The 25,056-nt window shown below is 32.6% G+C and overlaps 1 protein-coding gene across 1 annotated transcript in view; it reads right to left on the reverse strand.

The window, feature by feature from the left end:
- LOC129288115 (protein HOTHEAD-like) overlaps positions 1 to 25,056 on the reverse strand; it is a 55,388-nt gene continuing 30,332 nt past the window's right edge. The window contains exons 2-5 of the mRNA XM_054924538.1: positions 1,743 to 2,440; positions 1,033 to 1,424; positions 411 to 958; positions 1 to 126 (exon numbers count right to left, since the gene is read on the reverse strand). Of these exons, the coding sequence (XP_054780513.1) occupies positions 78 to 126; positions 411 to 958; positions 1,033 to 1,424; positions 1,743 to 2,440 (1,687 nt within the window). The 3' untranslated portion in view covers positions 1 to 77. The remainder of the gene's footprint in view (positions 127 to 410; positions 959 to 1,032; positions 1,425 to 1,742; positions 2,441 to 25,056) is intronic.

Genomic DNA, 25,056 nt, shown 5'->3' on the forward strand with positions numbered 1-25,056 from the left:
GTTTCATTACTCAGATGGGGTGTATACACATGAAACGAAAACATACATAACAAAGCAAAAGGCTCATGAAATCTCTTCTACCCTTTATGAAGAAACCTTTCCCATAAAATCTGCTGTCTCATATACCTGTTATCAAATAAACAAAAATGTTGATAACTTCCTTAGCCAATTTGTTAACAAATTGTTGAAACAATAAAACATAATGTATGATCAAATGTTTTTTTTTTAATTGCTCATAAGTATCCTCTTATTTGAAGTAATCTTATTTGAAATACGATCATGTACTAAACTATGAGAATTCAAACCCTAGCATGACAAAATGTTTTTAATTGATAATAAACACAAAATAGTGTAATTTAGCTTTGTTCATATCTAATAGCCTGTGTATAAATGAAAATGAAGTTACGTACCTTTCAAGCATCATGACAGTTGCTTGCGGATTGGTCCCAGGTGAACCAAAAAAGGTTGATCCATCAATAACTCTGAGTGAATCCACACCCTTAACCTTATAAACACGATCCACAACCTTTCCAACATGGCAACCTCCATGGTAATGCCATATTGTGAGGACAGTGTCAATACAATATTGTTCCAAAGAGAAGGCAGCACTTGCATGTTTTGGCCTCAAGTTCATAGGTGAGCTCAAGACCAAGTCAAATAAGGCTTGGATTGGCATGTTCTTGTATCGAAACCTTGAGAAAGTATTGGAGTTTATCACATCAATGATGGTTCTCATACCTTCAACGCAGGCCCTGAGGTCTTCAGGTTCCTTGAAATAGTTGAATGTGACTAATGGATTGTCGTTTGGATTAGTAGTTGAGAGTTCTAAATGACCAGTTGAGAGAGGTCCTAGTATTTTTTCAAGTATGACTCCACCTGCAAGACTTAGGTTGGCAAAAGATCTAATGTTGGTTGTCCACTTATTCATATTTTTTGACTTCAGGGAATGCATACTCGTCTTCAAATAACAAACCAAAGTTAGGTTCTTATCTTAAAGATAAACTTGGAGCCTAAAACAATGAGAAGACTAACTTGGTTGGAGACTAACTCAAAAATCCTTTGAAGCCTTTGGGGCCAAGAAAGGCCCAAGTTCAACCCACTTGCAGTTTCAATGTAGGAACCAAACTTAGTGATACCTACTGTTTGTATGAGAGAAACTTCAATAGGTACAGGAGATGGCACAATGAGAACATTCATTGGATTGTCAGCCATACCTTGTCCCACCATTGGCTGATCCAACACCACTTTGATTCTGTGGGCCTGGAGATGATTGGCTGGCCCAATTCCACTCAACATTAGCATTTGTGGGCTTCCTGTTGCACCGGCTGACAATATTATCTCACCCATCCCTTTTAAATATGCTCTATGAATGATTCCAACCTCATCTTTGTATATTACACCATAGGCTTGTGGTCTCCTAGTTTCTGTGACAAAAACATCACTTTTTTTTTGTTCAAATTTAGGAGTAAATCTACCCCTCAAGTTACTTTTTGTCTTTCATTTGCTAAAGCATATTAGGTTATTGTTTAAATATCAAAGAGAGACTACATGATATCAACAACATCAAACGATTTACCATTTTTGAAGTGTTTTAGAATGTTAAAAGCAACCAAGACCATCAAACGTAGTGAAGCCAAATACGATAGCCAAATTGTTTTGGTATATACAAGTATCAATCATGTTTCATAATGTCAATTGAAGAACAAAAACAAATATGAAAACTTGAAAATCTAGATAATTACCTAGATTGTGACGAAACAAAATCTTTTGCACAGTAGCATGAATGTAAACAGAAATGGAGAGAGGATTGGCGTAAGTTAACAAATCAGCAGCAGTATGCCTATGACCCATGTGATAAAAAATGGTGCCTCCAACTTTAATCCCAACCAAATGATCAAAACTGAAATCATTATAAGGCAACACTCCCACTTCCTTTAACCCATCTCTCACAGCCGATTGCCATTGCCTCACCGTCGGCTCAAACACCACCACCTTTTCCACCCACTCATATGATTCCTTCACCAGCCTCTCGTCCCAGCCCACTTCCCTCACGAACACAGGCTCAGCCCAAGAGTAAAAACCAGCATTTATTACTGAGCCTCCTCCCAGCGCTTGGGCTTGAGCATTGAGGACCCCATCTGTGGATACGAATTGCTGGGCAAAGGATGATGGAGTGGTGTCAATGAGGGAATTAACAAAGTTGTTGAGGCTAATTTTGTCAGGTTGGATGTAGGGTGAGCCTCCTCGTTCAAGAACGAGGACATTAGCTCTTTGTGAGAGTGTTGCTGCTAAGGGACACCCACATGTTCCTCCTCCTATTACTATGTAGTCATATACTGACACTGCTGGCGCATGCGTTGCTTCTTTGATGAACGGGAAATATGGGGCTGCATATATATAGTTACATAGAAAGGGATATATGTCGGAAATAAAATGACTGCTACAAAATGTAAAATTCGTGTATAAAACTCATGACTTGTTCTCATTTACAAGATAAAACCAGTTATTAAAAAGTTCATGTTTTAGGAATTATATGGCTGGTTCATAAAGAACAACTGAACACAATTCAGTTATTGCTGAAAATATACGTACCCGTTTCAGAATAAGCGATGCCATTAAAGAACAAAATGCTTCCAGCGAAAAAATTGCAGCAACCTCCAATAACCCATTTGAGGTTATTAATTTGTCTTCATTCTCTTCTGATGATCGAGGATATATAGAATAACGCCTTTTTCTTTTTCACAGAAGGCAAGCTCTAAACTCTGCTTTTATACATCAAATAGCCAGGGACTTTGAAGTCGATGTTCCACCACCTTTTGCACACGCAAATAAATTTTGATTGTTCAACTAGATCCACTTCGTACTGCTCTCCATGCAAAGATTCTCTGTTCTGGAAGTGTTTTTTTTTTTTCAATGATTAATTAATTTCTATGACACTTCTGTACAAAATGTCTACGTGGTTTCTTATTGTTACATTTATAAGATTGATAACTTGGGTAAGAAGAAAAGCAATTCATGAGTTGGTCCGTAACTTTGAACCGCATTAGCAAGACTAGATAGCTAAGGCATTTAATTTAGCAGAAGAGTAGATAGCTGAGGCATTAATGGTATGTTTGGCAGCCAGTGGGAAATGGAAAAACATAATCACTGAGGAATTCCTGGCCAAACTTTGTTCGGTATGCTTCACATATCCTCCATTCCAAGCAGTCAATAAAATCACGGTATCCACGTGGTTCAACGACTCGAGTCAGATAATCTTTAATTTGTAGCTTTTTTATTTGGTCGAAATTTTTTTCACAGCTTAAAAAGATTACTGTTTGGGTGAACTTATTAAAGTCCTATACTGCTATCTTTTATTTTTTCTGAGCCCAATTTACGTTTGAGGAAGGTTAGGGATGAGTAGCGATTACAGGAACGGCGAGAGATGAAAACATAGGCAACAAGAGTGTAGAAGATATTTTTAAAGTGTTTCAATTTGAGACATTTTTTATTTTTTTAAAAAAATTTATTATATTTTTTTGAGTATTTTTGCCTTTCAACTATTCGTTCAGTAATGTTGGTATTCTAAACTTATATATGATATAATTTTATCTTTCAACATTAAAAAAAAATGCATTGAGCACCATACCATTAAAAAGTTAACTTTGACAATAATTAACTAAAAAATTACAAAAAATAATCTAAAAAAGTATAGAAAATGACCCTTGAAATTGCAACTAAGTACCTCTATAAAAATTAATATTGATTAAGTCCTTAAAATGGTAGTTGGTCAAAATCACATTTTAATTTTTTATGTAGGTAAGAAATAATATTTATAGCTTATTATTTATATGTAATAACTTAGAAGAAATAATTTACATTAATTTTCTTATCGGATACTTATATGTAATACACTATTAGAAAAATTATAATTAATGATGGAAAAATAAGCAAAATATCTCATTAATTTAGATTTAGTGACAGGCTATCACTAATTTATTTTGTAGTTAATTTTTTATGAGTACAATTATTACCACATTACCACCCACCATATTATGGTCCTCTCAGCAACCTACTTTAGGTCTCTTTCAATTTGACATTGTCTAGGCTTGAACCCGAGACCCTCTGTGTTTTCATACACGTTTTTTGCCAATTAAGCTGTGATGACCTTTCCATCATAATATAAAAAATTTAATATATATTACTTAATTAAACACATATATTTAACTTAATGTATTTTTTATATGTTTTATATATTACAATTATGTAAATATATTTATAATATATACTATCACATATATACATTAATACATACAAATATGCAACTCAATATATATTATTATAAAATTTATTAATTGATATCAATTAATATATATTATTAGAATAAATATTTTTATATATTATTTTATATTATCTGTGTTATAATTAAAATATTTTTATATAATAAATTATTTATATATATGAATTTACATAATAAAAAATTATTTTTATTATTTTTATATATCATTTTATATTTATATTTATTTTTCTTATAATATAAAAATAATTATTTGTGTAATTATTTAGTTTGGTAATTTTTAATAGTTTTTATGAGAATCTCTATGTATATTATAATATTTTAATTAAAATTTATAAAATACTTCAGTACATTTTACTAAATTTTTAATTAAAAATATATGTCACTAATATAAAGATTTAGTGATGTAAATTAATGAAGAAATTAAATTTGTCACTAAATTTGCAAAATTTGACAAATTTGATGACATTTTATTTCTATCACTAATTTATGTAATTAGTGATGGATTTCAATCTGTCATAAAATGTCTATTACTAATGCTTATGGTTGGTGATGAATTTGAAATCCATCATTAATTCTATTTTTTTTTTTGTAGTGATTCTATAGGTTATTTTTTAGGTCATTTTTTGTAATTATTTTTAGTCAACTAAGGTAAGAAAGTTAACTTTTTTAGTGGTGATTTTATAGGCATAGGATTATACTAAATCCTACCTATAGACCTCTTGTAAATTTAATTATGTGTATTTTTATTGATAATTTGCTAACTAGGAATTGCATTATTTTGATTACTTGTACTGTTTGATGATTTGAGTTAATTTGTGTATTTTGAGCTCTAGGTTGTTTGTATGCTAAATCTTGATGTTTAAACAAGGCCAAAATATTAGTGCAAGTATGATATTTATGATATGGATGATTGTAATGGAGAATTATGATATTTTATAGTCAAACTACCGCCTTCTATTTTCATGATTAGGGGTTGAGTGTAGAAATTGTGATTTGTGAGTTGTTGTATTGTTGTAGTGTATTGCACAAGTCCGTTAAAGTCTATTGAGTGTGATCTTAGGGATATCATGAGCTTTTAACACTTGGATATGAAATTGAGTACCCTAGTTGTGTTTGGATTGATAATAGAGTGAGTTTGTAAATGAGTATTCAACTATTAGTGAGACCAGTGTCATTAGCTAGTATTCTAAAAAAGTTTTATGTAGAAATCTAGCTCACCTCAATTGGACTTCAGACGAAGAAATAAGGCGCATCAAAATTTACCCCAGAAGCTGTCATTGACAGCATTGTGTTGTCAAATTTGTGTAATATGCTATGACACATTGAGCACATGCCATAGTGCACCTTGTAACATCTTAAGTTTTCTCATTAGTAATTATCAATATTTTGAAGGGTAATGTGGTCAATTTAGATAAATTATTGATTTAGCGAGGTTTATGGGAGACTAATATAGTTTTTGAATCCTTAGACAGCCTTAGATGAGGGCTAAGTTGATGTTCAAGTGGGCCATAGCACAAAAGGGAGTTTAAAATTTTGTGGAATTTTTTGTGCCCTGTGCCGCGGTGCATGTGCAAAACCTACACTTATCAGATGCAAAAAACAGATCGAAAATAGAAGGAAGAAAGAGGGATAATGAGAAAGTGATATAGAAGAGCTTGTGGTCTGCTAGGGTATGATCCCTAGGCTACTTTGGAGGCATTTGGAGCTTGAATCACCATTGGGTAAGTTGCATATTCCCTCTTCTCCCTTATTATTTGAAAAATATGGACATTGGGGTAATAGCAGCTTTAATTTCGGTTCCCTTGGGTTTACACCAAACTCATTAGTTTGTTTAACATCTTGGGGAGTTAAATCAAGCCTCTAATCCTAAGTTTATGAGTTTTATGGTGATTAAGAATTTTTGGTAAGGGTTTGGATGAACCTTAAGTATAATTTAAGAATTTTGAGACAATGTGGGACATTGGTTAGCGAACTTGGTGTGTTGGAATGTTTAATAGGATGGTTAGAGTGTTTGGGAATGGTTGATGTTGTGAGAAAAGAAAATTAGGTGTTATAGGCACTTAAAGCCTAGTAAATTCAGAGTTAACCAAAGTGATAATTGATGAGTCTCACTTGATTGTGTAGATTGAGCGTTGCTTGAGCTTTATCATGTGTATAGAATGTGTGAAGCTAACGTTGAGTCATGGTAACCCTTTTGTATGACAAAGAGTTGAGGTAACCATATAGTTTATTGTGTTTATTAACTATTATAACTGTGTAAAAGTAGATACAAATGATAAAGTTGTGGTTTTGAAGAGTTATGTGTAAAATTTGATATTGTAAATGATTTTAGCATGAAAATTGATTTGTAAAAGGTTATTGATTTTGATTGATATGTATATGCTATGCATATAAATTTGTGAAGTGGAAATGAGAAGAAAAGTAGTAAAAATTGTGAAAGAGCATGATTATAAGGGAGTTCACTTAAGATATGTGGGGATATATGTGTAGAGATATGTGAGTAAAAAATTCATATAATTGGGTTGGCACCATAAGACATCTGGTGCAACATTATATAAGATTGTTATCATGAGACATTCAAGCAGTCTGACAACTCACTAGTACCTGTTAAGGTACGGTTAGGAGTTAACGACATGTCTATCACAAGTATGTGAAGAGGAAAAAATCATAGTCCATAGGTGGGTTAGATTACCTTTGGCTAGGTGTTTTTACCACCGAAAGTGTGCTCGAATCAATAAGTTGTTGATCTAGGTGAGCTTAGGGTTTCATATCGGGGAGTATTGAAGGTTTGGTGATTAGATGATCATGCTAATGTGAAATTATTGTGAAAAGATGCACTTATCTCATAAATATGGTATACTTGATATTACTATAGTTTTGATACTTTATCATAGTTATTTGTGGTAATAAGCATTTGATGAAATATATTGGTTACTAAGATGTTTATCTCACCCTATGGTTATATTTTACAGGTGAGGACTCCAGTAAGGGGAAGGGGAAAGAAGGGGCATTTGAGGAGTGAAGAATGTCATTGTAGAGCTCTTTCCTTTCTTCTTTTTAGGTATTGTAACAAATATTGTCAATATATATAATGCCAACTTAGGTACATGACATTATTTTGGATATCACTTGTATGGCTTTGTTATAAGTGTGTGTATCTTAGTCCAAGGATAATGTGCAGATTATCTATGATGAATCTAAATTGAATTATGTACCTAAAATGACCAAGTTGATATGTGTGCTAAATATAATCCACCCCTTTGTGTTATTGGTGATCATTTTAAGGGTGACTACTTATTTATGATATAAATAAATTGTTGTGTTGTGTGTGTCCATTTGAGGTGGTCAAAGTGTCTCCGGGGCTAATGGCATTTGGTATTGTGAGCTGGACATCTTGTTGTGTGTTTTGTTATGAAAACAAACTATTTTGGGTTTGGGCATCCATCTTTTTAATGAATGATTGTTTGAGTGAGAAACTAGTGCCATTAGCTAGAGGGCTCAAAGAGCTTCGTGTGGGCACTCAAATTGCCTAAATTGAACGTCAGATGGCAAAATGACATGCTCTGGAATTTTGGAGGGCTTTCATGATAGCAATCTATTGTCATGACAGTAGGTGCACGCTGCAACGCGTGGGGCCTTCAGGGACTCATTCCTCTGTTCCATCTGCTATGGCGGACAGACTAGAATTTGCAGAAGATGGCATTTAAACCTAATTTTGACATGGTTTATTTCCTATGCTTCCATATTTGTTTTAAATTAATTTTTAACCATGGTTTGAGTTCAAATAATATTTTTAAAAAAGGTTTTCTTGGGATCCTAATGTTTTAAACTAATTATCTTTAAACCTTTGAGTTATGGTAACTTCTTTAGGGAATTTATTTAATCTTATTTATCACAATGATGTGCAAGTTTTGTCCTGGTAATGTCAAGACAGATATTACAATTCGGTATCAATTTCAAGTATTATGAGACTGGTATGTGTGGTTGTTGTGTTGGATAGCTTTGCTTGTTGCATTCATGTCTAGAAGTTGGCATATATATTTGTTACACTTACCTTCCCTTTGCATAGTTATTTCATTTAATGCTTACTCTTTATGTGCTTACTTCCATCCTTAAGAGGGGAGAGAGGATGGCTAGAAGAAGAATCATCAGAACGACTACGGGTGGTAACCCATCTAATACGGATGTGGTACCACAGACCAATAAGCTACCACCAGAGAATCATATTCTGGTTGATCAAAACTTGGAACAACCAAGGAATGAGCTGTAAGGTAATGAGGTCTTACTATTAGAGATGAAGAATTTAATGCAAGAAATACATAATTAAGTGCAGGGACAAGGTGAACTAAGGAATGATAGGGCAAGAGGAGACAATAGAATAATTGAGAATGAAGAAGAGATGTATGAGCAAGAAGATGAAGTTTATGAGGATAGCACACCCAAGCAATCTGGAGCTGTGGGTGGTAAAAGTTCATAGAATTTCATGGATTGAGCATGGAAGAATTTCTCACGACTTCATCCGCCTACCTTTGATGGAATAATGAAGGAGGGCGAAGCGAAAGAGTGGATCAAAAGAATTAAGACAATATTTGAAGTGGTGCCATGCTCAAAGAAGCAGAAGGTGACTTTGGTCTTAGTGTTGCTTGTAAAAGAGGCTAAACATTGGTGGAAGTTGGTGAGACCGATGGGTAGAGTCAAGTGGACATGGGATGAGTTCAAAGTGAGGTTTTTCAACTTTTACTTCCCAGTTGCCTTTAAAGTAGAGAAAGAGGTTGAGTTCCACAAATTTAAGCAAGGGAATCTTAATAAAGAAGCTTTTATCGCCTAGTTTAATCAATTGTCAAAGTACTCTACATACCTCATAAGAAATGATGACTCAAAATGGAAGGCTAAGAGATTACTTGAGCATATAAGGCTTCAATACCGATAATAATTGACCTTGTTTGAGATCACATCTTATGATGAGATGTGCAATAAGCTGAGAATAGTTGTGAGAAGGGGCAAAAAGGTAGAGATTGAGAAGAGAATGGATAGTCAGGGTAGATTCTCACAATTTCTTGGCCTTACTAGTGGAATTAGCAAGAGATCTAATTTTAGCTCCAGTTATTCTAGGAGCTTTGGGAAGAGGAAGACTTTTCAGAGGGGATCACAGCCCTGAGGTTCCTTCTAGAGGAGCAGTGGGCTAAAGAATAGTGCTAGTAGTGCACTACCATCTCAGTAGTGCTCAAAGTGTGGAAGATATCATGTGGGAAATTGTTAGGTTTGCTTTAAGTGTGGCAAGATAGGGCACATAGCCAAATATTGTGAAGAGGGCAGAGTGGGTACCATAGAGCAAAGATCGACTACTCTTGGGAGAGTATTTGCATTGTCCCAGGAGGATGCAGGTGTGTCTCTAAATTTGATTAGAGGTAAACTATCTCTGCACAATTGTGATATAAATGCTTTATTTGATTTAGGTGCTACCCATTCTTGTATTTCTGATGATTGTGTGTTGAGGTTGAAATTATCTATGCATACCTTGCTATATGTGATTAATGTGTCTATGTTGGTGGGAATTTCTGTAAGAACCGACCGTGCTTGTCTAGATGTTGATTTGAGATTTGAGAATAGATCAATGATCATTGATTTGATCTATTTGCCCATGATTGGGATTGATGTAGTAGTGGGTATGGACTGGTTGTCAGTAAATAATATGATACTAGATTGTGCAAGAAAAATAATATCCTTGCTAGTATACATTGCACCTACAGTGAAACCTAGTCAGTCGAGATTCTTGTCTATAATGCAAGCAGAAAGGTGCATTCTACAGGGTTGTCAAGCATATATGGTGTTCTTTTCTGTTCATGTTGCTTATAACAAAGGAATTGAGAGAATTGGAATGGTAAATAAATTTCTTAAAGTATTCTTAAAAGAAGTGTCTGGATTATTGCCTGAGTAAGAGGTGAAATTTTCTATTAACCTTGTACATGGAATAAAACCCATATCGAAAGCTCTATATCGGATGTCTCCATCTAAGTTGGCAAAGCTAAAGAAACAACTGCAGGAATTACTAGAAAAAGGTTCATAAGACCGATTGTATCTTCATGGGGATCATTAGTATTATTTGTAAAGAAAAAGGATGGTAGTATGAGACTTTGCATTGACTATAAAGAATTGAACAAAGTGACAATCAAGAACAAGTATCCTTTGCCCATAATTAATGATTTGTTAGATTAGTTGGTTAGAGTTGCGGTGTTCTCTAAGATTAACCTGCGATTAGGCTACCATCAGTTGCGAGTCAAGGTTGAAGATGTACCAAAGACTGTCTTTTATACTAGATATAGTCACTATGAGTTTCTAGTGATGCCGTTTGGATTGACAAATGCTTCAACAGTGTTTATGGACTGCATGAATAGAATCTTCTGTCCTTATCTGGATAAGTTTGTGGTGGTATTCCTTGATGATATTCTAATTTACCCGAGAGACGAGGAAGAGCACGTGAAGCATCTTCATACTGTCCTGTAACTTTTAAAGGATAATAGGTTATATGCCAAACTTAACAAATGTGAGTTTTGGCTAATGGAAGTGAGATTCCTTAATCATATTGTGTCGGTAGAAGGGATTGCTATGGATCCACACAAGGTGGATGCTATGTTGAAATGGGAATAGCCTATTTCAGTAATAAAGACCAGAAGCTTTTTGGGATTAGCAGGCTACTATCAATGATTCATTCATGGATTTTCACAAATTGCGTCTCCTTTAACTAAGTTGACTCGAAAGGATAAGCTGTATGTGTGGACTGATAAATGTGAATTGGCATTTCAAAAACTGAAGAAGAAACTAACGTTTGCTCCAATACTCATTATTCCTAATCCTTGATTATCGTATTTAGTTTACACGGATGCATTGTTGAAAGGTTTAGGGTGTGTTTTAATGCAAGATGATCAAGTTGTTGCTTATGCCTCATGACAATTGCGATCACATTAGGAGAATTACCAGACCCATGATCTAGAGTTAGCTGTAGTGGTTTTTTCCTTGAAAATTTGGTGACACTATCTTTATAGATCTATGTTTAAAGTATTGAGTGATCACAAAAGTTTGAAATGCCTAGGAGATCAAAAGGAATTGAACATGAGGTAATGCAGATGGATAGAATTCCTCAAGGACTACAACTTTGAGATCAAGTATCATTTAAGTAAAGCCAATGTAGTGGTAGATGCGCTAAGTAGGAAAACGGTGCATGTTACTCATATGATGGTTCAAGAGCATCGATTACTTGAGACTTTCTTAGATACTCAAGGAAAGTACCTTAGATGATGTTGTACAATGTGTATTTTACGGTCATAACCAATAAATTCTAGAAAGAGTTGTGAACTGCTCAGTTTGAGGATGGGTATCTACTCGAGATTTGTGAGGATATTGAAAAGAGGAGACCCACAGAATTTAGATTTAATAATGATGGATATGTGACTTATTGGGATCAAATTTGTGTACCAAGTGATGAGGAGATAAGGAAGGCAATCCTAGAGAAAGCACACTATAGTGAGTATACTATTTACCCTAGTATCACCAAGATGTATCAAGATATGAAGCAAATATGGTGGTGGCCAAGAATAAAGAAAGATGTGAAAGAGCTTGTGGCTATGTGTTTGACCTGCTAAAAGGTTAAGATTGAGCACCAAAGGCCTGGTAGAGTGTTGCAACTATTAGAGATCACAGAGTGGAAGTGGGATAGCATATCAATGGATTTCATCACTGGATTGCCTAGAACTCAAATGGGCCATGACATAATATGGGTCATTATGGATCGGTTGATGAAGTTAGCACACTTCTTACTGAAAAAATGACTTATTCACTTAAGAAGTACGCCGAGGTCTGTGTAAAAGAGATAGCGAGACTTCATAGGGTACTGAAAGATATTGTCTCTTATCGTGATCTAAGGTTTATATTGAATTTTTAAAGAGCGTTGCAAAGAGCAATAGGCACTCAGTTGAGATTTAGCACGGCCTATCATCCACAGATGGATGGCCAGATTGAGAGGACTATCCAAACTCTCGAGGATATGTTGCGAACTTGTGCCTTAGAGTTGAGAGGTAGTTGGGATACACATCTATCGTTAGCAAAATTTACTTACAATAATAGTTTTCATCCTAACATTAGAATAGTTCCGTATGAGGCATTATATGGAAGAAGATGTCGATCGTCTCTATGTTGGATAGAATTCAACGAGAGAAGTTTGTTGGATCCAGATTTGGTAGACCAAACAACCTAGAAGATTCAATTGATTAAGAAAAAGTTGTTGACAACCTAGAGTCGATAAAAGAACTATGAGGATTGACATAAAAGACCATTGGAATTTCTGGTTGGTAATCATGTCTTTTTGAGGGTCACGCCAATGACTGGCATTAGGAGATTGATAAAGGCTAAGAAATTAACTATCAGGTTTATTAGTCCCTTTGAGATTTTAGAGAAGTTAGGACCTGCTGCCTATCGGATTGCCTTACTGTCAAGTTTATCGGGTATACATGATGTATTTCATGTGAGTCAGCTCAAGAAGTATTAACCAAATCCTTCTTATGATGTTGAGCTAAAAGAGGTGGAACTTCAAGAAAACTTGACCTATCGAGTTGAAACAGAATGAATTGTTGATGTGAAAGATCGATAATTGAGGAATAAGATGATTCAATTGGTTAAGGTCTTTTAAAAGGGTATGACTCCCGGTGATGCGACTTGGAAGACTAAGGACAAAATGAGACAATTATATCCCCAATTATTTACATAGGTATGTGTTTGATCAAGATTCTAAATTTCAAAGGCAAAATTCCTAAAAGGAAGGGAGAATTGTAACATCCTAAGTTTCCCCATTAGTAATTATTAGTGTTTTCAAGGGTAATTTGGTCAATTTAGATAAATTATTGATTTAGCAGGGTTTATAGGAGACTAATATGGTTTTTAAATCCTTGAATAGTCTTAGAAGAAGGCTAGGTCAATGTTCAAGCAAGCCATAGCATGAAAGAGAGCTTAAAATTTTGTGAGATTTTTTGTGCCATGCACCACGGTGCATGTGCAAAATCTACACTTATCAGACACGAAAAATAAATTGAAAATAGAAGGAAGAAAGAGGGATAATGAGAGAGCAATAGAGAAGAGCTTGTGGTCTGCTAGGGCACGATCCTTAGGCTACTTTGGAGGCACTTGGAGCTTGAATCACCGTTGGGTAAGTTGCACATTTCTCTGCTCCCTCATTATGCGAAAAATATGGACATTTAGGGCAATAAGGGCTTTAATTTAAGTTCTTTTGGGTTTACACTGAACCCATTGGTTTATTTAAGGTCTTGGAGAGTTAAATCAAGTCTCTAAACCTAAGTTTATGAGTTTTATGGTGATTAGAAATTTTTGGTAAGGGTTTAGACAAACCTTAAGTATGATTCAAGGATTTTGAGATAATGTGGGACATTAGTTAGTGAATTTGGTATGTTAGGATATTTAATAGGATGGTTAGAGTGTTTGGGAATAGTTGATGTTGTAAGAAAAGGAAATTAGGTGTTATAGACACTTAGAACCTAGTAAATTTTGAGTTAACCAGAGTGATAATTGATGATTGTCACTCGATTGTATAGATTGAGTATTGCTCGAGCTTTATCATATTTATAGAATGTGTGGAGCTAATGTTGAGCCACGGTAACCCTTTTGTGTGACAAAGAGTTGAGGTAACCATATAGTTTATTATGTTTATTAACTATTATAACTGTGTAAAAATAGATACAAATGATAAAGTTGTGGTTTTGAAGAGTTTTGTGCATAATTTGATATTGTAAATGATTTTAGCATGAAAATTAATTTGTAAAAGGTTATTGATTTTGATTGATATGTATATGCTATGTATATAAGTTTGTGATGTGGAAATGTGAAGAAAAGTAGTAAAAATTGTGAAAGAGCATGATTATAGGGGAGTTCACCTAAGATATGTGGGGATATATGTGTGGAGATATGTGAGTGAAAAATTCATATGGTTAGACTGGCACTATGGGACATCCGGTGTAGCATTATATGGGACTGTTGCCATAGGACATTCGGACAATCTGGCAAGTCCCTAGTATCCGTTAAGGTGTGGTTAGGAGTTAACGATGCCTCTATCACAAGTGTGTGAAGAGGGAAAAATCATAGTTTGTAGGTGGGTTAAATTACCTTTGGCCACGTGTTTTTACCACCAAAAGTTTGCCAAAGTCAATAAGTTGTTGTTTCAAGAGAGCCTATGGTTTTATGTTGAGGAGTATTGGAAGTTGGTGGTTAAATGATCATGCTAGTGTGAAATTGTCTGAAATTGTTGTGAAAAGATGCAGTTATCTCATAAATATGGTATACTTGATATTACTATAGTTTTGATACTTTATCATGGTTATTTGTGTTAATAAGCATTTGATGAACTATATTAGATATTGAGATGTTTATTTTATCTCGTGGTTATATTTTACAAGTGAGGGCTCCGGTAGGGACAAGGGGAAAGAAGGGGCATTTGAAGAGTGAAAAGCATCGTTGTATAGCTCTTCCCTTTTTTCTTTTTAGGTATTGTAATGAATATTGTCACCTAAGATATGTGGGGATATATGTGTGGAGATATGTGAGTGAAAAATTCATATGGTCAGACTGGCACTATGGGACATCTGGTGTAGCATTATATGGGACTGTTGCCATAGGACATTCGGACAATCTGGCAACTCCCTAGTATCCGTTAAGGTGTGGTTAGGAGTTAACGATGCCTCTATCACAAGTGTGTGAAGAGGGAAAAATCATAGTTTGTAGGTGGGTTAAATTACCTTTGGCCATGTGTTTTTACCACCAAAAGTTTGCCAAAGTCAATAAGTTGTTGTTTCAAGAGAGCCTATGGTTTTATATTGAGGAGTATTGGAAGTTGGTGGTTAAATGATCATGCTAGTGTGAAATTGTCTGAAATTGTTGTGAAAAGATGCAGTTATCTCATAAATATGGTATACTTGATATTACTATAGTTTTGATACTTTATCATGGTTATTTGTGTTAATAAGCATTTGATGAACTATATTAGATATTGAGATGTTTATTTTATCTTGTGGTTATATTTTACAAGTGAGGGCTCCGGTAGGGACAAGGGGAAAGAAGGGGCATTTGAAGAGTGAAAAGCATCGTTGTATAACTCTTCCCTTTTTTGTTTTTAGGTATTGTAACGAATATTGTCAATATATATATAATGCTAACTTAGGTACATGACATTATTTTAAATATCACTTGTATGGACTTATTATAAGTGTGCATATCTTGGTCCAAAGATAGTATGGGGATTATGTATGTGTGTGTGTGTTGGGCCAAGTTACAATTACAATTGACGAATTTGAAGTGAATTATGTGCCTAAAATTACTAAGTTGATGTGTGTGCTAAATATAATCGATCCTTTTGTGTTATTGCCAAATGAGGGTTTTGTTTGAGCATGACTACTTATTTGTATGATATGAATGAATTGTTATATTGTGTATGGTCCATTTGAGGTGGTTAAAGTGTCTCTAGGGCTAATGACATTTGGTATTGTGAGTTGGACACCTTAGTATGTGTTTTGTTGTAAAAACAAACCACTTTGGATTTAAGCATCTATCTTTTTAATGATTGATTATTTGAATGAAAAACTAATGCCATTAGCTAGAGGCCTCAAAGAGGTTTGTGTGGACACTTGAATCGCTTAAATCGGACATCGAATAGTAAAACGGCGCACTCCAACAATTCAAAGGGCTGTCATGACAGCAATCTATTGTCATGGCAGTAAGTGCACATCATGGCGCATGGTTGTTGTGCCACGGCACATGTGGCCTTCAAGGGACTCATCCCTCTATGTCATCTGCCGTTATGAGCATGGCTTGGGCAATGGCAGACAGACTAGAATTTGCAGAAGAATGGTGTTTTAGCCTAATTTTGATATGGTTTGTTTCCCATGCTTTCGTATTTGTTCTAAATTGATTTTTAACTACAGTTAGAGATCAAACAATATTAAAAAAAGGGTTTTTTTCGGATCCCAATGTTTTAAACTAATTTATCTTTAAACCCTTGAGTTGTGGTAATTTCTTTAGGAAATTTTATTTAATCCTAATTATCACAATAATGTGTGAATGTTGTTCTAGTAATGTCAAGGTAGACATTACACATCTCCTGTTTTCTGCACTAATGTTGCTTTGATTACCTTAGATGCAAATGCTTTTGGAACCTTTTGGGTATCCCATACTTTCGTAAATATAATCTACTCTAATTTTACTTTAACAAATGATATTTAAAAGTTTTACAAGTTTGAAAACTTTGGATCCTATTGTTGAAATTTTACAAACTTGATGATCCAATTGGGTTAGCCTTATGATTACCTTGATTTCAAAATTAATTGTGGATTAATATGGGTGACTTTACAAAGAAACTCACAAAATGTAACGTTTTCTTTCTTAGATTTTCCGAAGGGAAAAAGGTACAGTTTCCCTTATCTTGGGGTGCAAATTCTTCTTTTATTCCTAAAGAAACAATGTCCAACCTTACTTTTATGCCATCTTTTTTTTTAACATTTGGAGTAAAGTGTCAATAAGGCTGTCACAAACATTTTTCTCAATATACATAATATCAAGAAAATGCCTAACATCTAAGGTGGTTTAATAAGGGAGTTCAAAAAAAATTAGATCTCTTCTTTCATCTGCTTATCCTAAAGTACCTCACAAAAAGTTTGGCCAAAAATTAGATCTCTTCTTTCATCTGCTTATCCAAATCCTTCATCTTCTTAAATAGCTCATTACTTGTTAAAAGAAAAGATGGCTTGCCTTCTTTTGAATTTCCTTTGAAGGCTTTTCTTAACTACCAATAATGATGTTCCAAGTATAAAAACTTGTGATGCCCAAAGTAAACATTCTTCATCTCATGTTGTAGCCTTATGGAATGCGTGTCCAATCCACAAATAAAGTATCCAAGTTGCCCTTTAATAATATACCCTAACAAATTACCATAGGCAAGAAACTCAATGATTATATTAAAGTGCATAAATCTTAAATTGAATCTTTCTTCCTTGTACTAATCATATACCTCTATACCTAATTCTCATATTATCTTTGCATTCTCATGTTACTTAGGTCCCACAATTAGCATAGACAACATCACATACTTGCATTTCATGCAAAGCCACAGAGGAAGGTTATAAACCACCAAAATGACTAGCCATATGCTATGGCTATAGCTTTGAAGCCTATGCAGATTCGTCTTATTAGTAAACAAAGTAAGGTTTAGGTTCCTACTTTCTTCCTTGAATTCAAAATACTCATAATCAATCTTTTTTCATTTGGGAAAATCAATAAGATGACATAGCATATGATCTTTAATCCTTTCTTCTGCATGCCATGTTACGTTTTAAGTAACTTCTGCACTGGTTTACATCATACATGTATCTAAATCTACACACGATTGTAAAATACCATAGTACCTTTAGCAAACTCAATTTGTTTTACATGTAGTGTTAGGCATTACTCTTCAAACACTCGGTTAACAATGCATATTCATCTTAAAATAAAAGGCAATCATTAGGACATGCATGTATTTTTTCATAACTTATGCCAATTGAGGCCAACACTTGTTTTACATCATATATCCTACAAAGAAGCTCATTTTCCATATAAAGCAATTATGCTTTCAAATATACAAGTAACTCTATGAAGCTTACATCACTCCATCCATGTTTTGCTTTCATGTTTTACAATTTCAACATTGATGATGACTTTAATGCACTACAACTAGCGTACATCAACATCTCCACATTATTTTCAACTTCTCAAATATTTTCAAACAATCCTTAAGGTCCTCTTCAATCATTTTGGCCATCTGTTCAAGACGATCTTCCTCAAGTGTACATATGTTGAAATCATAAGGAGATGATGCACAACTTTCACTATACTCCCACCTACAACCAATATCATCCTTTGTTTTACCATGCATTGTCCAACACTTGTAACTTTGATCCATCTCATTATTCACTAAGTTTTCTTTACAAGCATATGAACTAACCTATTTCACAAGACAGCATTTTAAACATAAGCAAACAATTTTACTAGGGTCCTTAATATGCTTAATGAAGTCCACCATCTCATCCTAATATTCCTTGGATAGACTATTGGCAGACATCATTTCCTTATCCAAGAAATGTGATTAGTGACTTTGATTACTCCTAGATATTAGGATAGTTATAAAGGATCAATAAGTCAATGAGTCACTAATCACATATTTGCACATCCTCTCTTTAATCTTGTTTAAAACTAGTAACTATTTTTTAATGCTAGCTATTGAGAAAACTTGTTAGCATAATGGATTAAAAAAGAGTTTCCTAGACTTTATGCCCTCTCTTGATTAATCCTATGACAATAGTATTTGCAGTAGCAACAATCACATAAAGTTATTCCAACAACTATTTCAAAAAAAAAATCGATAGTATTATGACTTAAAAAAGGAGTATTACCCGGGGTTAATGCCCTCTCTTCATATAGAAAAACTAATCTTCAAAGTTCTAAACTTAATTCAAACCCAATCAAACAATACAAAAACAAATTAACACATGTTCTATATATTTAAAAAAATTAATAGTATAATAGCTTAAAATTGAGTGTTTTCGAGTCTTATGCCCTCTCTTGATTCTAAATTTTATTCCTAAAATTTATAATCTAAATTAATTTATAACCAAATTTATAACCAAACCAATCACAACACCCAAAAAAAACCATAACAATATATATTTACCAATCACAACAACAAAAGCACCCATGACAAGTTAAATTTCAAGGTATACTAAGCAAACAATAATGTCGTTATTCCAATTCACTAAAAAATTAACAAGAATAATTAAAAAAATAAAAATAAAAGCACCTAAAAAGCACCAAAATTCAACATCACAGTAACCACTGCAACCTATGGGAGAACCAAAAAAAAAAAAACTTTGAATGCAACCATTTGCAACCCAAAGTCAAAATCTCTAACTTTATGGATTCAAAATAAGAATTAATAAACTATAAATATAGAACCAACCTCAGAATCGAAGAGACAAAACATAGAATGGAGCAAAACAAAGCCAGCCTCAAACTAAACTAGCCATGAACACCAAGAAACCTCACAAAGCTTCCAATTGAGCAAAATCAAGCCAAAAATCAAGCTTAAGGTCAATTGAGGGTAAAATGATGGTTGAATGGCCAAAAATGTGTTGTCGATGGGTTCTAGGAATGTTTCGAATGGAAGGGAATGAGCCTATTATGAAATGAAATTGGGTTTCTAGAGACATTCTAAAACATAATACTCGATAGTTATTTTCAAATAACCTTTAAATATTATATATTTGACACTTGTTTCATAATAACCATCAATATATTTTTGACAATTATTACCAAACAAGCATCAATTATATGTATTTATATATATTCAACAGAAATTAACATAAAATATATATTAGATGATTATTACCAAATAACTATGAATATATTTAAATATTTGATAGTTGTTTTGAAACATCTGTCAAATAATGCCAAACAACCATCAAGTATATTGTGTTTTTTTAACTAATTATGTAGTAGAGATACTTTCGCAAGTTAAGAGAAAAAATTGAAAAATTATTATTATTATTTTTTGTTTGATACTTTATAATTAGGACTTATTTTTATTTCTGTAAAGCACCTTAGAACCAGAGTACTAGTATATTACTTATTAAGCTCAATTCTATCTTCCCTCATCATCTCATCAATTATACTCACATACTTCAACATCTTAACAAAGACTCTTATTAGATCATATTAAAGTTTTTATTGAAATTAGAGGATTGACACCTGCAGTTTAATATCTTTAAAATATTACTACAAATTGAATACGAGCACACAATTTGAGTAGACACCATAAAGTTAATTCATTAGGTAAAATAATGAGAAAAAGAAACAGATTGTGCACGTGTGACAGTAATAGGAAGACAGGCGTATTTTTTTTATCTCCGTTATTTAAGTACTCAAATTTATTAATATATACAAAACATATGAATTTTTCTTTGATTATAAAACTTGCAATTTTTTAATTTTTATTCTTTTAATTGATATTTTTTAATATTTATTTGAGGTTAATTGAGCTTAATTGAATATTATTTATTTTATCAGTCAATCTTTAAATTTTAAATTTTAATTACCTAGATCTTGAATTTAAAAATATAAATGGTCTCTTTAATATTTTTACACATTTGCTATTTAATTTTATTTTATTTGTGCATATTTTTTTAAATTTAATTTAAGAGATATTGATAGAGATTATTTTGAATATAAGAATATAGACATACTTGAAGATCAAGTAAAAAATCAAATTTTAGAAGCTTTATTTATATTTATTGTAAAATTATATTTTGTGATAATTTTTTTGAAAATATGCTATAAATAGGATATCAAAAAACAAATATAATCACATTAAATCTTAATGCTCATGAGTTTATTTGACAAGGGAACATTAATATTTTTTTTGAATATTTTAAATGTTAATGTCTCATATACTTCATTCAATTGTTTCATGTATAGTCCATGCAACGCATGAGAGTTAATCTAGTGAGAATTATTAAAGATAGTTTTGTCATTTTTATTAAGTTATTATTTATTTTATCAAGAAAGGCAGCACATGGCCGCACGACTTTTAATCAGAAAAGAAGGAATAGATAGAGATTGGAGGCGGCCGAATTGACTGGAGAGGAGCAAAGGCGAACCGCGCTTCGTCTTCTTCTTTCCTTCAATTTTATTGGGCGATGTTTGTTCTCATTCTCTCTTGTTTCTCTTCAGAACTTAGAGCTATAGAGGACTAATGTTTTTTTTTTTTAATGATCAATCACAAATTATTATATTAAATTATAATTATAATCTTTAATATTAAGAAAAGATTTTATTTAGTTTTTTTTTAATTTATTTTTTTCTTTGTAACTCTGAATTTTATATTTTAATTGTTATTACCGATTAAAGTAGTTTTATTGCATGATTTTTTGATTATACATTTTATTTTAGATTTTTCTTATTATAATTGATTGATATAGTAATATAAGAGTAATTTTGCCTAATTCGGATGATTATTCATACTATATTTCTAGTGTGGGTAACATAGAAATAGTTGATAGGTTGTTGGTTAAAGAAAATTTCAATTAATCTATAACTTAATCTTCTATTTAATCGTTGAATGATAATTTGGGAAAATATATAATAAAAAGTTAGATAAATTCAATTTATTTTGTGGATGGGAAAAATTAAATTAAGATGATTGGGTTATGATTGATTGCGCTACTTATATTAGTAATTTTCTTAGTTAAACTTCCTTTAGATATTTAATTTTAATTAATTTTGTCATAAAAAAATCTCCAACACCATTTAGCTTTTCATAATCCTAATTCAAGTGGTTAATCCATTAACTCTTAAAGAGATGACCTAGGTTGTATTTTACTGCAAAGTTTAATTTTTATTAATTTTATACTATTCAACAATAGTGTCAAAATTTTGATGCCATTGCCAAGAAATCAAGGATAGTAACTTTTTAAGTTCGGTTGTTAGTTTTTTATCCTATTTTTTTTGTGATTTTTTTCCTCTTTTTTTTTGAATTTTTTGGGATTTTTTTTTAGATTTAGTGTTTTATTTTTCTTTGCTACTTGTTGGTGTTTTCATTGATTTTGCTTGTTTATTTGTGCATGACAAGATCTTCGCAAGATAAGTTAATTGATTTGAACACTGAGATTGAAAGAACTTATTGTAATAATCATAGGAATCAAAAGTACTGTAAAATTAGAGATAGTGTGATTTTTGAAGTTTTATTTGACTTGATTGATAGTGTTGTTAGTGATTTTGAATCCATTTTGAGTCTAGCATGGAAAACATGGTTGAGACTAATAATAATAATGCTAGGACAATTAAAGAATTGTCTACCCTCAATGCATATTATCAAAATTTGTGCATTCAATATCCTAATTGAAATGCAAATGTTAGTTTTTAATTAAAATATGATTTAGTACATTTGCTATCTAAATTTCATGGTGTTGTAGAAGAGGACCCAAGTAAACACTTGAAGGAATTTTATATTGTGTGATCTACCATGCAGCCTCAGGAAGTTTTAGAAGAGCAAATCAAATTAAAGGCTTATTCTTTTTATCGGATGAAATGGTAAAAGATTGGCTATATTACCTGCAATCAAGTCCCTTTACCTCTTGGGACCAAATGACACAGTTATTCTTAAAAAAATTCTTTCCTACCTTTCACATTGTAGCAATTAAAAAAATATATTTGTGGGATTCATCAAATGGTTGGAGAGACATTTCATGAAAAAGGAGAGGTTTAAGAAGTTATGTACAAGTTGCCCTCATCATCAAATACCTAATCAATAGCTGGTTCAAACTTGTATGAAGGTTTTTTACTAATGGATAGGTGATTTATTGATACTGTAGCTAGCTGTGCTTTGGTGAAACATACTCCAAATGATGCCATGGATCTTATCTCTAAGATGGCACAAAACTTGCAACAATTTATTATGTAGGCTAATCAACTAGTCAAAAGGGTAAATGAGACTCCAATACTACAATATGATCCTTGATTTAAGAACAAGATGAAAGAGCTCTCTAGATAGCTAGGGAGATTGTCTTAATACAACAAAAATTAATGAATTCACCATTAGTGTCTACTTTCCCACATTCACATCCTACAGAGACATGCAAAACCTTAATTATATCCTCCTTAATAGGCTCCTATGTCTTCAACTTTGATTGGGCTTCTGTGTGGCATCTATTGTTTGGTCACAAACTATTAATCAGTTCCTGTAGTATGATGATAGAGTTGAGACTTGTGTTAGGATTTTTCTAAATGGACCTATGCAATAAGGCCAAAAATATAATCCTTTCTCCAATACTTAAATCCAGGGTGGATAGGTCACCCTAACTTGATATATAGGGGAAGTCAACAACAATGATATAATGGTATAAGTCAAAGTTCACAGCCCATGCAACCAATAAAACAATCTATTCCCATTCAATAGTCTAAAAATGGAGGACCAATATTAGAAGAGTTAGTGAAGCAAATGGCAACTAGTAACACCTAATTCCAACAACACACTAAAACAATCATTCAATAATTGAAAACTTAAATTGGGTAATTGTTTACCTCTATTAATGAATTGAAGAGCTACGTTTGTAAAAATTAAATTTGCCTACTTTTGTGTAGTTGAGTTAAGTTGTGTATGTATTACATCAAGTTCACTGAATGAAGGAGGTGAAGGTAAGTAAAGAGCATGTGTGTGTAACATCTTGAACATTTTAAGACTTGAATTTTTTTTAAAAAATAAAATATTTATAGTTAAATTAAAATTAATAATAATTTGATAGAAATCTAGAGTTTGAATTTTACTAAGAAAAGTGTGGTTTTATTTTATTTTTAACTTGAAAAAAATTACTAAAGTTGACTCGAGCTTTTGTGCTATAATAAAGAAATGTTGGGCCCTTCCTTGTAATTTTTCCAAAGTTTTTGGATTAGTTTTTTAAGACCACTTTCACATAGAAATGAAACAAAGAAAGCAAAGAAACAAAGAGCAAGAAAATGAGAGAGTGAAAGGAAAAAGAGAGGAGGAAGAAAGGGACTTAGACTCGAATTTGGGAGGCTTTGTAGCTGTTGCGAGCTTAGCTACATGATAGGTAAACTCTTTGCTTCAATCTTCTTCCTTCCCTCTTAATTTTCTTGAGCTTTTAGAAGAGAAAAATTCTTGATTTTGATCCCAAAAGCTTTATTCTTGTAAGCTTTAATTTCTTTGGGTCCTATGGAGGTTGTTTTGAGTTTCTATATGGTGCTTTAATATTTTGAGTGAGCAATTAGATGAAAAGAGGTGCTTTAGGCACAAATTCAAACCCGAAAAGATTGGATTTCACTCTTTAATGGTTTAAGCATGTTGATTTAGTTATAATTATGCTATTTGAATTTAATAAGATTTAAATTAAGCTTTGGTTTTCATTATAAAGACTAATTATGAAAGTTGGTGATACTAAGTGAAAGTTTTTAATTGATTAAAAATTATATGAATTGAAAATTGTGCGATGACTAATAAATGGTTTTAATGGTTAAGTGATACTATGTGAATGGTTGGTTTAATATATAGACTATTAGGATGGATTATGGCTCATTAACCCAAGTTATGTGGTATGAGTTATAATTTTCATTAATACTATTTGCCATGAAAAATGATATGAATTACTTATATGTTGTAGGAAATCATTAGTGGAACTTAATTGGAGGATAAAGAACAAGTCAAGTTTCATTTTGTATAAGGGGAAATCCTTTTGGTATAAAAGGATTGAGGTAACAGAGAAATTTAGATTTCTTATTACTTTGTTTAGCTATTTTTGAATAAATATTACTAGTTATTATACATTACATGTTTTAAATGATTAAATGAAATTAATTGCGTTTTATAAAGATTTATAGGGTATTACTCGGATAATAGTGCATATATGTTTTCTATTCATTTAACAATAATATTTTTATAGAAATGAGATTGTTTGCATGCATTATAATTATAGAAAATGGAAGTTGCAGTTAAGGAAGTGTACTTGGGTTAGGTACCTTAGAGAGGCTAAGGAACTGCTTAAGGGAGGAGTGATATTTGTTATACTACCTTAGAGTATTGAAGTGGTCAATACTCGGGAAAGGTAGACAAGAGTGAAAGGCATGATCACGATGGGAGTTCACCAATAAGGAGATGTGAACTTGTGATATTCTATGGCACACTG

The sequence above is a fragment of the Prosopis cineraria genome, unplaced genomic scaffold (genome assembly GCF_029017545.1).
Source record: "Prosopis cineraria cultivar Desert tree isolate PC_DT_omini unplaced genomic scaffold, ASM2901754v1 PC1, whole genome shotgun sequence".
Taxonomy (NCBI): Eukaryota; Viridiplantae; Streptophyta; class Magnoliopsida; order Fabales; family Fabaceae; genus Prosopis; species Prosopis cineraria.